The 18,589-nt window shown below is 37.0% G+C and overlaps 1 protein-coding gene across 4 annotated transcripts in view; it reads left to right on the forward strand.

The window, feature by feature from the left end:
* The window catches only part of LOC306853669 (phospholipid-transporting ATPase 11C-like), a 76,199-nt gene that overhangs the window by 26,117 nt on the left and 31,493 nt on the right, over positions 1-18,589 (forward strand). For all 4 annotated transcript variants that reach the window (XM_079391244.1, XM_079391245.1, XM_079391242.1 and 1 more), the window contains exons 2-3: positions 9,745-9,864; positions 12,130-12,219. In XM_079391244.1, coding sequence (XP_079247370.1) covers positions 9,745-9,864; positions 12,130-12,219 — 210 coding nt within the window. The remainder of the gene's footprint in view (positions 1-9,744; positions 9,865-12,129; positions 12,220-18,589) is intronic.

Genomic DNA, 18,589 nt, shown 5'->3' on the forward strand with positions numbered 1-18,589 from the left:
ATGGCAATTTATTAAAGTTACAGTAAAAAAGATCATTTCTTTTTTTTTTTTATCTTTTAAGAGCAGCTTCCAAACACTTCATAAAAAATTACATACACAGAACAATACAGTCTGAGGATATGTGATTAATTTTATGAATTTACAATACACTATGCAGAGGAGAAAATTTGAAAACTATCAGAGAGTTAGACTTAGACTGCTTCTGAGTGAGAGATCCCTGTCAGCCTGCAGCTGAGTGAGGGGTGGGGGTGGGGTGGGGTGTGAGTGACTGTGTGAGTGACTGTGTGGATTGAGCCAGTGGGTGAGAGAGAGAAAGAGAGAGAGAGGGTCTGTTTTTTTAAATCTTTAAAAAATGCTTATAAATCATTAAAGATTTTGATAACACTTTATAATAAGGTCTCAATTCTTAACATTAGGAAATGCATTAATTAACGTGAACTAACAATGAAAAATATATTTTTACAGCATGTTAATTCTTCCATGATAGTATGAACTAACAAAGAACAATTTTTTTAAAGCATTTATTAATCTTTTTAATGTTAGAAAATTAGTCATGTTCAAAAGATAAACTTTAAAATGTAATAATATATAAACACATTTTGGAATTAATATTGATCAACATTAAATGGTATATAATTATTAATGATTATATATATATATATATATATATATATATATATATATATATATATATATATATAATGATAGCTACAGACACCAAACTCGGTACATAAATTGTTCTTATTAATCCGGACAACTTTCTAATTTACAGTCATTAGCTACGACCAACAGGAAATCGGCTATTTTTTTTTTTTATGTGTTTTTTTTTTTTTTAAACGGGCTGTAAACAAATTCATACTCCTTCAAGCAGAAACCAAAAATTCACACCAAACATTTTTTCACATGCTTCCAAGATACTGAAGATGCTACATTGCGGACTGATTTAGGATATCTTGAACGGTGACTTAATGGCAATTTATTAAAGTTACAGTAAAAAAGAACACTTTTTTTTTTTATCTTTAAAGAGCAGCTTCCAAACACTTCATAAAAAATTACATACACAGAACAAGACAGTCTGAGATATGTGATTAATTTCATGAATTTACAATACACTATGCAGAGCAGAAAATTAAAACTATCAGAGTTCTCCTGTCTCTGTGCTTCTAATGTGTGCGGTGGGTGACTGGGTGGGTGACTGACTGTGTGAGTTCAGTGAGTGTGGAGGGGGAGAGAGAGAGAGAGAGAGAGAGAGGGTCTGTTTAAACTTCTCAATAAAATCCTTAAAAAATGCTTATAAAGCATTAAAGGTTTTGATAACACTTTATAATTAAGTCTCTTTTGTTAACAGTAGGGAATGCATTAATTAACATGAACTAACAATGAAAAATATATTTTTTACAGCATGTTAATTCTTCACTGATAGTATGAACTTACAATGAACAAAATATTTTTAATATTAGAAAAATAGTCATGTTCAAAAGATAAAACTTTAAAATGTAATAATATATTAACACATTTTGGAATTGATTTTGATAAACATTAAATGGTATATATTTATTAATGATGTAAATTAACAACAGTTAAATAATGTTGTTTTTAACATTGGTTAATTCACAAATAACATTAAATATTAACAATATATGTTTTACTTTATTCATTTGTGTTAGAATAAATTATTCATGTTAGTTAATGGAAAAATAAATCATTAAAAAATGCTTATAAATCATTAAAACCTTTGGTAACTATAATAATTTCTCATTTGTTAGCATTAGTAAATGCATTAACTAACATCAACTACCAATGAAAAATATATTTTCACAGAATTTAAAGTTTTATATGTTGTTCTGTGTGTGTGTGTTTCACAGAGTTGATGGTTTGGAATAACCCTTTAATTGCCGTATCCCTTAAAACCAAACTGCCAGAGGGTTACTGTAATGTGTGTGCTCGCTGGGCACCGTTTTATCGATGCCACCGGGATGGCGTATGCTGACGGCTTGGGCCCGTCATCGCTGCTCGCAGCTATATTTATTTTTTTTTTTTTTTTTATTATTTTTTATTTCGACTATCCGGGTACTTTTGGGGGCCTTAACGTGCCCGAAAACTCTTGAAAATTGGCACGCACATTGGAACCTGCGGCCATTAGGACGCCGCTGAGGCTGGGACCCGGGCGTGGCACAGGGGCTCTACGGCGCCCCCTGGAAATTTGTCAGAAAACACGATGTATAGCTCACACATACTTGCACGTATTCATATGAAACTCGGTACACATATAGAACTCATTGAGCCGAACAACTTTCACGCAGCATGTCTTAGGCTCCGCCCAACAGGAAGTCGGCTATTCAGGGCTGTTTAAAAAGCGCATGCTCTGGAATTTGATATACTCCTCTGAGGATTTCCATACGATTGCCACCAAACTCGGTGAACATGATCTCAAGACATTGGGGACGCTAAATTGCGAAGATATTTTTGATATGTCGAACGGTTTGCCCGTGGCGAGGCGATGAAGTTATGGCGAAAAATGAGACACAGGAAATGCCTAATAACGTCCACATACATTGTATGATGTAGATCAAACTTCATTGATTTGTTCGTTGTGTGATGCCGATCGGATAGATGTGACTATTATGACTGAAAGTTATAGCGCCACCAACTGGCTGCAGGAAGTGTGTCGTTTTCAAAATGCTTTGAATTCAGCATCTTCTTTTACCTCGATTTGCTTCAAACTTCACCAGAATAATGTCAAAACACGGCCGATGTAAAACTGTGAAGGGAATATTGATATCTAAAATTATGTTACCATGGCAACGTGTCAAAGTTGAAAATTCGTTTCTGGTGATTTTGAGGCAGATAACATGTTTAGAATGTCATGAAACTCAACACACATATCAGTATTAATGATAGTTAGACACTGGAAAAAGCTCATAAACGGGCGTGGAAGAGGCACTCTATAGCGCCACCTTTTGTCAAAAATGGGGGGGTTAGTTTTAGCTACAGACACCAAACTCGGTACATAAATTGTTCTTATTAATCCGGACAACTTTCTAATTTACAGTCATTAGCTACGACCAACAGGAAGTCGGCTATATTTATTTTAATGTGGGTTTTTTTTAAAAACGGGCTGTAAACAAATTAATACTCCTCCAAGCAAAAACACGGAAATCACACCAAACATTTTTTATCATGATGCCAAAATACTGAAGATGCTAAATTGCGGACGGATTTAGGATATCTTGAACGATGATTTAATGGCAATTTATTAAAGTTACAGTAAAAAAGAGATTTTTTCTTTTTTTTTTTCTTTTAAGAGCAGCTTCCAAACACTTCATAAAAAATTACATACACAGAACAATACAGTCTGAGGATATGTGATTAATTTTATGAATTTACAATACACTATGCTTAGGAGAAAATTTAAAAACTATCAGAGAGTTGATATACTGCACCTGAGTGAGAGGTCCCTGTCAGCCTGCAGCTGAGTGAGATCTCCCTGTCACTGCAGCTGAGTGAGGGGGTGGGGGTGGGGTGGGGTGTGAGTGACTGTGTGAGTGACTGTGTGGATTGAGGAGCTGGGTGAGAGAGAGAGAGAGAGAGAGGGTCTGTTTTTTAAAATCTTTAAAAAATGCTTATAAATCATTAAAGATTTTGATAACACTTTATAATAAGGTCTCATTTCTTAACATTAGGAAATGCATTAATTAACGTGAACTAACAATGAAAAATATATTTTTACAGCATGTTAATTCTTCCATGATAGTATGAACTAACAAAGAACAATTTTTTAAAGCATTTATTAATCTTTTTAATGTTAGAAAAATAATCATGTTCAAAAGATAAACTTTAAAATGTAATAATATATAAACACATTTTGGAATTAATATTGATCAACATTAAATGGTATATAATTATTAATGATTATATATAGACAATGATAGCTACAGACACCAAACTAGGTACATAAATTGTTCTTATTAATCCGGACAACTTTCTAATTTACAGTCATTAGCTACGACCAACAGGAAGTCGGCTATATTTATTTTAATGTGGGTTTTGTTTTTAAAACGGGCTGTAAACAAATTCATACTCCTCCAAACAGAAACACGTAAATCACACCAAACATTTTTTCTCATGATGCCAAAATACTGAAGATGCTACATTGCGGACGGATTTAGGATATCTTGAACGATGATTTAATGGCAATTTATTAAAGTTACAGAAAAGAGAAAACTTTTTTTTTTTATCTTTTAAGAGCAGCTTCCAAACACTTCATAAAAAATTACATACACAGAACAATACAGTCTGAGGATATGTGATTAATTTCATGAATTTACAATACACTATGGAGAGCAGAAAATTAAAACTATCAGAGATCTCCTGTCACTGCTTCTAATGTGTGCGGTGGGTGACTGGGTGGGTGACTGACTGTGAGTTCAGTGAGTGTGGAGGGGGAGAGAGAGAGAGAGAGAGAGAGAGGGTCTGTTTAAACTTCTCAATAAAATCCTTAAAAAATGCTTATAAAGCATTAAAGGTTTTGATAACACTTTATAATTAAGTCTCATTTGTTAACAGTAGGGAATGCATTAATTAACATGAACTAACAATGAAAAATATATTTTTTACAGCATGTTAATTCTTCATTGATAGTATGAACTTACAATGAACTAACAATGAACAAAATATTTTTAATATTAGAAAAATAGTCATGTTCAAAAGATAAAACTTTAAAATGTAATAATATATTAACACATTTTGGAATTGATTTTGATCAACATTAAATGGTATATATTTATTAATGATGTAAATTAACAACAGTTAAATAATGTTGTTTTTTAACATTGGTTAATTCACAAATAACATTAAATATTAACAATATATTTTTTACTTTATTCATTTGTGTTAGAAAAAATTATTCATGTTAGTTAATGGAAAAATAAATCATTAAAACCTTTGGTAACTATAATAATTTCTCATTTGTTAGCATTAGTAAATGCATTAACTAACATCAACTACCAATGAAAAATATATTTTCACAGAATTTAAAGTTGTATATGTTGTTCTGTGTGTGTGTGTTTCACAGAGTTGATGGTTTGGATTAACCCTTTAATTGCCGTATCCCTTAAAACCAAACTGCCAGAGGGTTACTGTGATGCTTGTGCTCGCTGGGCACCGTTTTATCGATGCCACCGGGGTGGCGTATGCTGACGGCTTGGGCCCGTCATCGCTGCTCGCAGCTATATTTTTTTTTTTCTTTTTTTAAAGATACTTTAAAAAAAGTTTAAAGCAAGTTAAATAAACTTTATTCAGCAAGGATGTGTTAAATGGATAACATTGACGGTAAAGACTTCTATAGTTAGAAAATATTTCTATTTTGAATAAATGCTGTTCTTTTAAACTTTTTATTAATGGAGTAATGATGCTGAAAATACAGCTTTGATCTCAGGAATAAATGCTATTTTATAGTATAGGTATTAAAATAGGAAACCGATATTAGAAATTGCAATAATATTTCACTATATCACAGTTTTTTCTGTATTTATGAAATATAAAACCGCCTTGATGAGCAAGAGACTCAAAGTCAAAGACTCAAAAACAAGGTCAATTATTTATCAGGTTTATAATATAGCCCTAACATAATATATTATCAAAACAAACTATTTAAATTGATAGAATAGAATAGAATACAAACTGAAGCAAAACTTAAGCTGAGATCTGCAAGTTAAATATTAAAAAAACGTGAACGCATGAATTCTTCTATAGCTGTCTAAACATCGTTATGAAGTACAGTTTGTACAATACTCTTGTGTGTATGACAGACAATGGCTTCAGCCATTGTCTGGGCACATTTTTATGACACTGCTTCCCTGAAATAGCATTTTGTTGTGCCATTACCATTTGCAAAATTCCTGCAGGTGCTAAACAACACAGACAGCTTGAAAATAATCATCATCAGTGGAGTCATTCACAGTGGATTCCCTCCCAAAAGGCCTCTTTTCCTCCTCCTTAACCCCTCGCCAGACTGTTGTTGATGTATAACTAATGAAATTAAGAGAGCGTATCTGAGCAAGCATCTAACCTAAAGGACCTCACTGAATCATTCACATTTTACAGAGCATTTTGACCTTTCTGTGAAACGCTGAAACTGCAGCGCTCACACAAAAGCGTCGTCACAGCCCTGATACCCTTATAATTCTGTTTAGATGTTACACAGGCCCGCGTCCGTTTGCTTTCTTTTCCGAGGCCCTGGGCTGTGTTCCTTTACACCGGGTGGCATTTGGAGGTGGATTCAATCCCCTGAGCTCTGGAACCTGTGCCATTTCCTCTCCCCTCACACCTGCCCCTCCCCTCTCCGTTTAGACCAGCCTGTTTCATCCGGGACCAGGGAACGCACCGCATGCCACGCTGATGTGTGAAGAGCAGTCACGCTTCACAAAAACTTACGTAATCCCAGGCTCTTCCCAACAGTCGAGCCTGAATATACAGATAGCGCCGCCACGTATGTTTTCAAAAGAAGCCGAATCGAGGGCAGATCCAGTGGGAGACGAGAAGATGATGCAGATGAAAGGGGGAGAAACAGTCGTTGACTGTTTTAAATAGCTGTCTCCTCTGACTCAGAGTGCGGATGTGGATGAGAGCGACTTGTATGCTGAAGATTTGCATCTAGTTTGCAGTAGATACGCACAAGCCTCTTGTTCCTCGAGGCCCTGAGTGAGGGACGGGAGTTATCTCTCACCACTGACGCATACTGATGCGCAGTGATTGAGTTTTCAGGTGATGAATACACTGATGCGAGTGATTCGGGCAGATATGCGAGCACACGGGATCAGCGTGTTATCTGATACACACCGTAAGTTCTGTCGGAGATGAGCTGAACATTGCTGGACAGGTTGTGACAGCACTTAGCCTGTGGACTCATGCCTACCATCCCTCTACCTGATGGGGCGGAGGTGTGGAACAGATGAAGTGAGATCCCCGATGGAGGGGGTCTCAGCACACACACACTCACGCATACACTGCATTAAACCCTCAGATTCTGTCTCTCAATGCATTCTGAATTATTCACACCAGCAGTTATGGTGCTGCCGCTCGCACTGTCCCGGGAAACGCTGGGGGGGAGGGGGCGAGAAAGAGAGTGGGCGGTGGGTGGGGTTGAAGTGTGATGCTGAAAGCCTGCTGAGACGTGATGACAGCGTATGTCTTCATCGATACCCTCAGAGATGGAGAAATGGTGGTGTGTGTGCGAGTGACTAACTAAAAGTAGCATTTTTAGTTCTAGCGGAACTCTGCATTATCATTTATGTGCTGTTAAAAAATTTCTTTAATAGTATGAAATGTGAATTACTACAAAATTCACTGAAATCCATGTTAGACAATGGAATTCCCCTAAATGTTCTCCCAATTTAAGCACAGTTGTCTGAACAAAGAATTTTTAAATGTAACAATATTGCTGAAATGTTAAGCGTTTTTGAGCTCCCGTGCATGCTGTTAGGTTATTAATTTGCTGGTATGTCATTATTGTTAGTTATTTCTTGTGTTGTGATGTTTTTTAAATGTACATTACAGTCCTAACTGTCATGTGTAGCACCCAAAACATTCTAGTGACTCATTTTGTCCCAAATGATCCTCTCTCATTTGAAAAAATGCTGACTTTACGGTTTCATTATGGAAATTAGTGGGTATTCTAATTTTCTTTTTGCTAGTCTACTTTTCTATTCATGTCATTTTGATGCATTTATATGAATGATGTCAGATGAGTTGATGTCTCCCTTATTGAGGTTGTTTTGTTCGTTCATTACAAAAAACAAAAATCATTGTTTTTGTTCCAGGAAGATTTGCTTCAGATTTAAATTTGAAGTTACATCTTATCAGTTATATATTTGAAAAGAAGATTATATTAGTGCATGAAATGCATGGTAGCTGCTTTAGTAGGTTGTAGTGTAGCTGACTTTTTTTAGAAGAGTAGCTTGATTTGTAATTTAGCTATTGTAAATGTAAGAGCAGCTTAGCAGTGCACTGTTTTAGAGAAGCTCTGATGGAGAGTAATCATAACTGCCACCATTTTATCTCCGGCAATCCCATGCTTACACAGCTTCGAGTCAAGTTGTTGCCCTTTTCACGCTGAATGTCCCGGGTCACGAACTTGACCACAGCGGAAACACGCAGACCTGTTCCAGTGTTTCTTTGGGAATTTTCATAGTGGCCGAGCTACTGCAAACCCTCTGCCACAATTGGTCTTAAGTACATACCAAACAAAACAATAGTATATCATGTAACACATTCTGATGTTTAGATGTGTGTTTTTTTTTTTTTTTTTTTATACATAGTGTACCATTTATTTCAACAAAACTATGAATATGTATGTTTAACTACACTCCCTCACAAACTTCCAGTCAGTAAGTCATTTAAATTTAATTCAGTAACTTTGATTTGTTTAAAAAAAATCTTCAATTTGTTTTTTCGGGATGCTCCAAAAATCAAGGCATGTCGTCTGTTTACTATCTTTTTATTATGTTGTGTTACCCACTCTTTTATCTCATCACATTCAGCTCAGATAATCTCCCAACTCAGGTAAAAAAAATTAGGATTTCTTTTGCAGTGGTGCTGTAGATTCAGCATCTTCGCAGTATCTCTGCTGAATAGCAGTGCAGGAAACACTGTGTTCTGTTCAGTGACTATATTTCTGAATACTTGCCCCAGCTACTCCCTGTCGGTTTTTCACCCAACAATACCCAAACACTCCCAGTGCTTTGTGAAAATGACCACACATCCTCTGATCCCCCATGCTGCTATCTAGTAAAACTTTTTTATGAATAAATCATGTGATTGCATTCAGATTTATGAGTGAGATCTTACAACTGTCAAAAAACAAGCTTGTCCAGTCTCAGGAGCTTGATCACACTTGTGGGATTGATCCACTTGACGTTTGTTATACTTGGCTGTGTCTCTCAGTAAATTTGGAGCTGTGCTAAAGCATGTGCTGCAAAGTTCAAAGTATCTCAGACCTTTAGTTATTTTATTTTAGGGGTTGTTTTTATTTTTTACTCTTTTTTTTTTTATTTTTATTTTTTTTTTTTTTTTTATATATTTTGCAAATATTTTAATTGACCATTACAAAAACAAATTGTGCATCATATAATGTAAATTAAAATAGTAAAAAGTCATTAAAATATAAAAAATAGTAATTCAAATATTCTTTGGAAGACTGACATCAAGTGCATGTACACTCCCAGAAACAAAAGGTGCAAAAGCAGTAACTTTTCAAAAGGTGTAATTATGTAGGGCAGTGTGCCAACATATAGTGCCATTGCGCAATGGGTGTCCCGAGTTCGAATCCTGGCTCGATGACCTCTCCCCCGATCCCCCCCCCCCTCTCCTTCACTTCCTGTCGTCTCTATACCGTCCTATAACAACAAAAGCAAAAACAAAAAAAAGTGTACCTTTTGAAAGAGTACCACCCCAGTGACAGCTTTTGTACCTTTTTTTTCTTCAGTATAGTATAAACAGCTATATGATTTTACCATGCTGACATTTAAACCAAAAGATGTCACAACAATACAATGACCTAGTGTAAAGGCAACAGTTATGACTTTTTTTTTTTTTTTTTTTTTTTTTTTTTTTTTTTTTTCAAACACGTTACCCCGACTGGTTTTCCTATTTGATGTTGGTCAGTTGATGTTGCTGTGTCATTTTAACTGTTCATGTGAATGATCTCTCTCTGTTTTCTGTCTGTTTCTCCATGTGTCCTTCTAGTGTGGAGGAGATGAGAAGCGAGTGGACAGCAGGACAATCTATGTAGGACATCGGCCATGTCCGGACACAGAGGCCTTCATCCTCTCTAAATTCTGTGACAACAGGATCGTGTCCTCCAAGGTAACTTCTGGTATTTGTTATACTTCACCTCGTCACAAATCTGAAAGCACGAGCTGCGCCGTTGCTTATCCTCGCCGCAGTGTAATCATATTTTTACAGGATAACAGCATTAGTGGTTTGCTAGCTCCCTACAAGAGCCTGTTTGTAATTTTCCTTACCTCGTAATTAGCAAGTGTTGTTTAATGCCATGGCAACTGCACCTCAGTGTTAACACGTAAGAGATGTGTGTTAGCAGCAGCATGTGGGGAGTACGGCTGTAACACGCTTCTCTCGAGCCTTGGTGTTCAGCCACCTGTTCCTGCAGGTGTGAAGAAACTGTTGGGACCCTCCTACTGCGTTTGAACTTAGAAATTCCTTTCCATTTTCTCTTTTTTCCTCTGCTCTTTCGTAATTCACTCTTCGCAAACTGCAGTAAATCTTACCACCCCCCTTCCACCCCACGAAACTCCCTAATTTGCCTGTCAGAGCAGTGCTTGAGATCTGGCTGATAAATACATAGTTGCAATTAACGCTCAAGTGTTCGGGGTGGTTGACTCTGCCCCCCTTAATCTCGTGGGACTTCCTGAATCTCCTCATTCAGTCAATAGATGAGGAGTGTTTTAAGATACGAAAGGAAGAAACAAGGGAGTAAGAAGTAATAGATTTATCAGACCTGTGGCCATGCTGTGGTATCCAGTGATCAATTCCTCTCTAAACACACTTTAATTACCTGCACTGAGATGCTTACACTTCTCTATGCATCTGCTTTGCACCCCCCCCCTTCAAACTCAGCATAACCTTTTCTCCATGGTATCCCTTGGATCCCGTTTTTCCTCTAAAAGAGGTCCAGACCTGCACATCTTCTCGAGTTCACCTCAGTATAACATCTGCTCTGTTAGAAATGAAGATGTATTCCCTTTTATCTTATTGCAGGTGCCCCAAACTGCCCTCTCTCACTTTGCTCACCCATGGTGATCCATTATTTAGCAGTGATGGTTATATTAGGTGGCAATACATTCTTACAAATAAAGGTGCTTCACTATGCCATAGAAGAACCTTTTTGTCTAAATGGTTCCATAGAGAACCTTTAACATCTGAAGAACCTTTCTGTTTCACAAAAGGTTCTTTGCGGTGAAAGAAGGTTCTTCAGATTATAAAAAGGTAAGAAAGAGATGGTTCTTTAAAGAACCTTTGACTGAATGTTTCTTGGTTCTTCTATGGCATCGCTTGGACCTTTTGAAGCACCTTTATTTTTAAGAGTGTAGCTGTCCACATTCCTTTTATTTTTCTGTCTCTCTTTCTCCTCTCCTACATTATCCAGTCAGTTTTAGCATATATTTTTAGATGTATTGCTGAGTTTTTGGCTTGTTGGATATTTGAAATTCAAGTAAATTATACTTCTGCCAAAAAGTGCATTTTTCAATGTATTATCTTTTATGAAATGACACAGTTTACTATTTTTTTTTTAAATCTGTGTTTTTACCATCTTACACATGTATTTCTGTTAAATATAAATTGAGTATATTATATACTCATTATATATATAAATGGTAAAGTCACAGCATCAAAATATAAAACACTTTCCTGTTTGCATTAGATTCAGCCTTATTTGATGTTAACTGTTATTTGTGAGCTAGTGCGCTTCTACTGTTGTGTACATTTCCTAAATAGAGCTGAATAAATAGCAAGCCACTGCCAAACGGATCATGTGGCAGGTTCCCCTTTCTGGGGTTCGCCGAACGAAGGCGATAAGTTGCTAATCCAAATCAATGTAATACCTGCTGGCCCAAAGAGCTGCCGCCCGGTCACACACATCAGAGAACTCCGGAGCTATTGAAGTCGTCTCAGCTCCCTCTCCTAGAAAAGCACAAACACAGGAGCTGATGAATATTGAATGCATTTAATCCTTCCTCCTGCTTTTCATCAGGATGTGGGTTTAGACTCACATTGCTGTAAATGAATAGTTCACTTAAAAATAAAACATTCTGTATGATTTTGCAGAAAGTCCATTCTGTGAATATAATGAAAATGAATTGAAACTGCGACTGACAAGCTTCAGAGATGAAAAAAGCACCTTAAAATTAATAGACATAATTTGTGTGCAAAATCATGAGTCTACTGAAGCCATTTAATAGCTTTTTGTGAAGCAAGTATAAACAATGACACAATTTCCATTTTCTTTAAAACCCTTTTTACAACTTTAAAGTAATTGACAGCTTGTTGGTTTTTTTAACTTGTTACTGTTTAACACTTTTTTTTTATTGTTTTGTTTTCTCACTTCCTCAGTACACAGTGTGGAACTTCCTGCCAAAGAACCTATTCGAGCAGTTTAGAAGAATTGCTAATTTTTACTTCCTCATCATATTCTTGGTGCAGGTAAGTGAGTGCATTTGATCAGTCATAAGCATTTGCCATCCCCAGAGAGACAAACTGTGTGTGTGTGTGTGTGAGAGAGGATACAAGTGTGTTTATGTGTGACTCATAGCCTTGTTATTTCTGCACCGTGCTGATCTGATGTCATTGGACCTGTGATAATGGCAGAGAGAGACAGCGAGATGGGGAAGCCTCTGCTCCGTTCCATAAAAGCACATGAAGACAACCTTAGTTAAACTAGCGAGTGGAACCGTGTAAACAGCTGATGCCGTATAGACAAGTGTGTGTATTTAATAAAGGGTAATGGTGGATTGCTGATGAGCATATGGTCTTGTTGCTGTCAGGTACATGGGGAATGTGAAATGAAAGGCACAATTTGACACCTGACTCAGCAGCATTTTTATTTAAATGTGTGAGATTGAGCTAATGATTTATGTGGTTATGATTGTGTCCAAACTCGCAATGCTGCGATCTCAGGCAGTATATGGTGTTAAGGCAGCGTCAAGGCAATACTGTTCAAAGGTTTGGACGGAGTATGAATTTGAATGGTTTTGAAAGAAGCCTCTTATGCTCACCAAGGCTACATCGGTTTAATTTAACAATACAGTAAAATTTAAAAACATCAGTTATTGCAATTAAAAATAACTGTTTTTATATTTTAATATATTTCCTGTGATGGCAAAGTTGAATTTTCAGCAGCATTACTCCAGTCTTCAGTTTCACGTGATCCTTCAGATATCATACTAATATGCTGATTTGCTGCTCAAAAAATTTCTTATTATTATCAGTGTTGAAAACAGTTGTGCTGCTTAATGTTTTTGTAAAAACCATGATATATTTTCAGGATTCTTTGAGTAGAAAGTTCAAAAGGATTATGCACTGCAAAATACAACTTTTGACCATTTTTGCTGGCTGCCTATGCAAAAACAAACTGACAAGTATAGGCTTATTCTCGAATGTGTGAATATATAAGCCAATTATTTTAATAAATTGTCAAAGACTTTCAAACTCATGTTTGAAATATGAATTGGCGGTTGTCTGAAAAAAGCATCTGACAGATCTTTTGAAATCAGAAAATTCATAGATAATTTTTTTGAATTTAATTCATGATCCTGATTCTCACTAAAATAAGCATTGTATATTAAATTAATGAAATGTTATAGATTTGACATTTATATGCTTAATGTGACTGAAAAAGATGCCTTCTTAGTCACTGACTAACTAAACAAGGCACATTCATTCTATTTTGTCCTCAGCATATACGTGTGCTTCTCACAGTACATCTAATGTGCATCCATGTTGTGACAGGATCGGTGCGTGTGTGTGTGTGTGAGAGAGAGAGAGAGAGATCCCCAGGTGTTTGCCCGATTCTGGCATGCGTCTGGCGTGCCTCTACTAATCCTGCTTTTCTCTGGAGGGGCTCCTTATCCTCTCTGACTAGCTCTCCCCACGCAGCCCACTATTATAACAGCACAAGGGAGACACACGCATGCCTGTCGCACAAGAACTGCGCTTAAATCACCAGCTTCCAAATAGATCCGCATGATTCTCCTGAGGCCCATTGCGAACACACCATCGTCTTACGCCCATTTCTGTCTCCCTATGCCATTTTTCTATTCCTCATTTCTTTGTTCTCCCCCTTCTCTCTCTCCCTTTCTCCCTTTCCCTGTACGCCTCTGCAGCACGGCACTGCTGACGTCAGCAGCCAGGAAGCCCTCTGTAGTTCTTTTGAGCCACAAATAGACACTGACTGATAAAAAAGCACCCGTACGCTAAAAATAGCACTGCGTGCCTTCGCCGGGGTCCTGATGGGAAAAGAGAGATAGGAGGAGAGGAGAACAGAAGGAGGGGAGGAGTCAAGGGGGATCTCTGTCTCTCACTTGCACATTTTGACACTCATTCTGCTGGAATGTTCTAAAAACCTGTGTGTGTGTGTGTGTGTGTGTGTGTGTGTGTGTGTGTGTGTGTGTGAAGGCAGATGAGGGATTGCGCTAACAAGCAGTCAGTGTTCAGCCGAGTGGAAGTGTGCATAACCATAAAAAGGAAATTAGTGTTGTGAAATAAGAGGATGTTTTTGGCGCATAAATCTTAGAGTAGACGAATGTGAGGGATGGAAGTACATACAGCGTGTACAGTATGAGTCACTGATTATTTATTTTTAACTTTTCAGAATGTTAAATTTAAACGAGTTATTAATAATTCTAGTTATTTAAAAGCGTGTGCAGGGTCAAACATGATGCATCTAAATGTTGTGCCACACTGTAATGCTACAAAAACGGAACAAAGGCGCGTCTGCAGTGGCATTTGTAATAAAAAAAAACTTTCGTTTTACCGCATGACTCAGATTTTACAATAGACCTAAAGTAGTGACCCAACAACCAAAACCTTTTACCATACAAAAATGTCCTTAATGCATTATTTTATTACTGTCAAACGATTAATTGTGATTAATCTCCAAAATACAAGTTTTTGTTTACATAATGTGTATGAACTGTGTATATATGTGTGTATATATACTGCTGTGTGTATATATACATATATATATATATATATATATGTATATGTGTGTATATGTATGTGTATATGTATATGTATCTATATATATATGTATGTATATATATATGTGTATATATACAGTTAGGTCCATAAATATTGGGACATCGACACGATTCTAACATTTTTGGCTCTATACACCACCACAATGGATTTCAAATGAAACGAACAAGATGTGCTTTAACTGCAGACTGTCAGTTTTAATTTGAGGGTATTTACATCCAAATCAAGTGAACGGTGTAGGAATTACAACAGTTTGCATATGTGCCTCCCACTTGTTAAGGGACCAAAAGTAATGGGACAATTGGCTTCTCAGCTGTTCCATGGCCAGGTGTGTGTTATTCCCTCATTATCCCAATTACAATGAGCAGATAAAAGGTCCAGAGTTCATTTCAAGTGTGCTATTTGGATTTGGAATCTGTTGCTGTCAACTGTCAAGATGAGATCCAAAGAGCTGTCACTATCAGTGAAGCAAGCCATCATTAGACTGAAAAAACATCATTAGTAGCAAAAACATTAGGCGTGGCCAAAACAACTGTTTGGAACGTTCTTAAAAAGAAGTAACGCACCGGTGAGCTCAGCAACACCAAAAGACCCAGAAGACCACAGAAAACAACTGTGGTGGATGACCGAAGAATTCTTTCCCTGGTGAAGAAAACACCCTTCACAACAGTTGGCCAGATCAAGAACACACTCCAGGAGGTAGGTGTATGTGTGTCAAAGTCAACAATCAAGAGAAGACTTCACCAGAGTGAATACAGAGGGTTCACCACAAGATGTAAACCATTGGTGAGCCTCAAAAACAGGAAGGCCAGATTAGAGTTTGCCAAACGACATCTAAAAAAGCCTTCACAGTTCTGGAACAACATCCTATGGACAGATGAGACCAAGATCAACTTGTACCAGAGTGATGGGAAGAGAAGAGTATGGAGAAGGAAAGGAACTGCTCATGATCCTAAGCATACCACCTCATCAGTGAAGCATGGTGGTGGTAGTGTCATGGCGTGGGCATGTATGGCTGCCAATGGAACTGGTTCTCTTGTATTTATTGATGATGTGACTGCTGACAAAAGCAGCAGGATGAATTCTGAAGTGTTTCGGGCAATATTATCTGCTCATATTCAGCCAAATGCTTCAGAACTCACTGGACGGCGCTTCACAGTGCAGATGGACAATGACCCAAAGCATACTGCAAAAGCAACCAAAGAGTTTTTGAAGGGAAAGAAGTGGACTGTTATGCAATGGACAAGTCAATCACCTGACCTGAATCCGATTGAGAATGCATTTCACTTGCTGAAGACAAAACTGAAGGGAAAATGCCCCAAGAACAAGCAGGAACTGAAGACGGTTGCAGTAGAGGCCTGGCAGAGCATCACCAGGGATGAAACCCAGCGTCTGGTGATGTCTATGCGTTCCAGACTTCAGGCTGTAATTGACTGCAAAGGATTTGCAACCAAGTATTAAAAAGTGAAAATTTGATTTATGATTATTATTCTGTCCCATTACTTTTGGTCCCTTAACAAGTGGGAGGCACATATGCAAACTGTTGTAATTCCTACACCGTTCACCTGATTTGGATGTAAATAACCTCAAATTAAAGCTGACAGTCTGCAGTTAAAGCACATCTTTGTTTCATTTGAAATCCATTGTGGTGGTGTATAGAGCCAAAAATGTTAGAATTGTGTCGATATCCCAATAACATACATACATACATACATACATACATACATACATACATACATACATACATACATATACATACTGCCCTCCAAAAGTTTGGAAACAATATTGGCATGAATCCTTTTTAATTTGTGATAATTTTGCACTGATAAGGGACAACACAAACTACGAAAACTTATTTTAATACATAAACAGTTTATACATAGAAAAAAAATTATTTTCGATTTATCAAAATATCCACCATTAGCAGCTATTACAGCTCTGCATAATCTGGGCATCCGAGCTGTCAGTTTATTCAAACATTGACTTGATACTGTATATTACTCCAAGCCTCCTCAAGGATTGCCCAAAAATGATTCACACTGGTTGGACACTTCTTACGGACATCACGGTCCAGTTCCTCCAGCTCTATTGAGTTGAGGTCGGGAGATTGGGGAGGCCATGACAGGCATGATGCCAGCTGACTGTTTCCTCTCCATATATAATTTGCACAACTTGGAAGTGTGCTTGGGGTCACTGTCTTGTTGGAAGGTTGGGGTGTTTTCAAACTTTTGGAGGGCAGTGTGTGTGTGTATATATAATAAAAAAAAAAAAAAAAGTGTGTGTATATATATATGTGTATATATATGTATATATATATGTATATGTGTATATGTGTATATGTATGTATGTATATATATATATATATGTATATGTGTGTGTGTGTGTGTATATGTGTGTGTGTGTGTATATATATGTGTGTGTATATATATATATATATATGTATGTATGTATGTATATGTATGTGTATATATATGTATTCAATAATGAAATGCCTTTAACTGAAATTGAGTGTTTAATCTTATTATTATACAATAATGACACTCTATCCTCCAATTTGATACTGTTAAGTGCTTTGACACAATCTGTATTGTTAAAAGCGCTATATAAATAAAAGTCACTTGACTTGACATATCCAGCTTCATATCTATGGGTTTTCATAGATGGTAGGTTTGTTCGGTAGCTCACGGAGTATGGAGATGTACTTGAGAGGTTAGGAGCTCCGGTTAGAATACCGTGTAACTACGGTTTGACAAAACAGTTCAAATCTGCATATAAGGAAGTTCAAATAGCATGGTTGCATCAACAAATGTGTTTTTATATCAGTTTCGCATTTTTCAACACTATCATTACTTATTTTGTTGCACAATATTTATTTATTTTGTTTTTGTTTCATTTGACTATTTGCATTTAGGCTTTCTGAGACCTGAACAGACCAACAGAACAGATCTGTGACCCAGCAGTTGAGGAAACATTGGTTTACATTGTGCAAACACACACAGGTGGAAGCCTGCAGATACGTTTTACAGCCAAGGACAAAGAGTCTCAATAAAAATTATTTTACAATGTCTTAAACAAAACAACCAACCGACATTATGAATTCCATGAACTATGTATTTAACAGTCATTTAACAGGACACATAGTTTATCACACTCAAAGGTTGTTCATTTTTATCTACGTGGTTTTAAAGGGATCATCGGATGCAAAATTCACTTTACAAGTTACTTCCAACACTCATGAATGTGTGTTGGAAGTGTGTGTACACCTCCATCCTATAATGATAAAAATCCACCCAGTGTTTTTTTTTTTTTTTTTTTAATTAAAATCCCTATTTTAAAATCCTCTTTCTCAAATCAGGCTGTTCTGGGATTCCTGTCAGAATGACGAAGTTCTGTACAGGCCCCTCCCACAATAGTTGATTGACAAAGCCGTCTTACCCCAGACCCGCCCTGAGTGAGCTGAGTGCTGTCCGCCATTGTGTCGACTCCGGTGCAGGGGAAGATGAGACGTCTCCGATTAAGCGACTGAGGTGTTTTGTTGTTGGATGTAGTAATGAATATAGCAGTCGTCATTTACTCCCGACATCTGAGCCGCTGAAGATGCAGAGGATTAACGTTACTTTCGTTTTGAAGTGAATGCGCCGATCCCCAATCTGCCTAAATGCGTCTGTTTGCGCGAATCATTTGTGATCCAGCCTCACCCTGCAGAAGAAGTGTGTGTAAGGTTTTTTTATGAATATTTGTAAATTGCCTTTCCTAATAACGTGCTAGTTAGCCAGTTTCGCGGCTAAATTAAACAGTACTGCTCATCACCCCACGG

Source organism: Barbus barbus (genome assembly GCF_936440315.1).
Source record: "Barbus barbus genome assembly, chromosome: 33".
NCBI classification, from domain to species: Eukaryota; Metazoa; Chordata; class Actinopteri; order Cypriniformes; family Cyprinidae; genus Barbus; species Barbus barbus.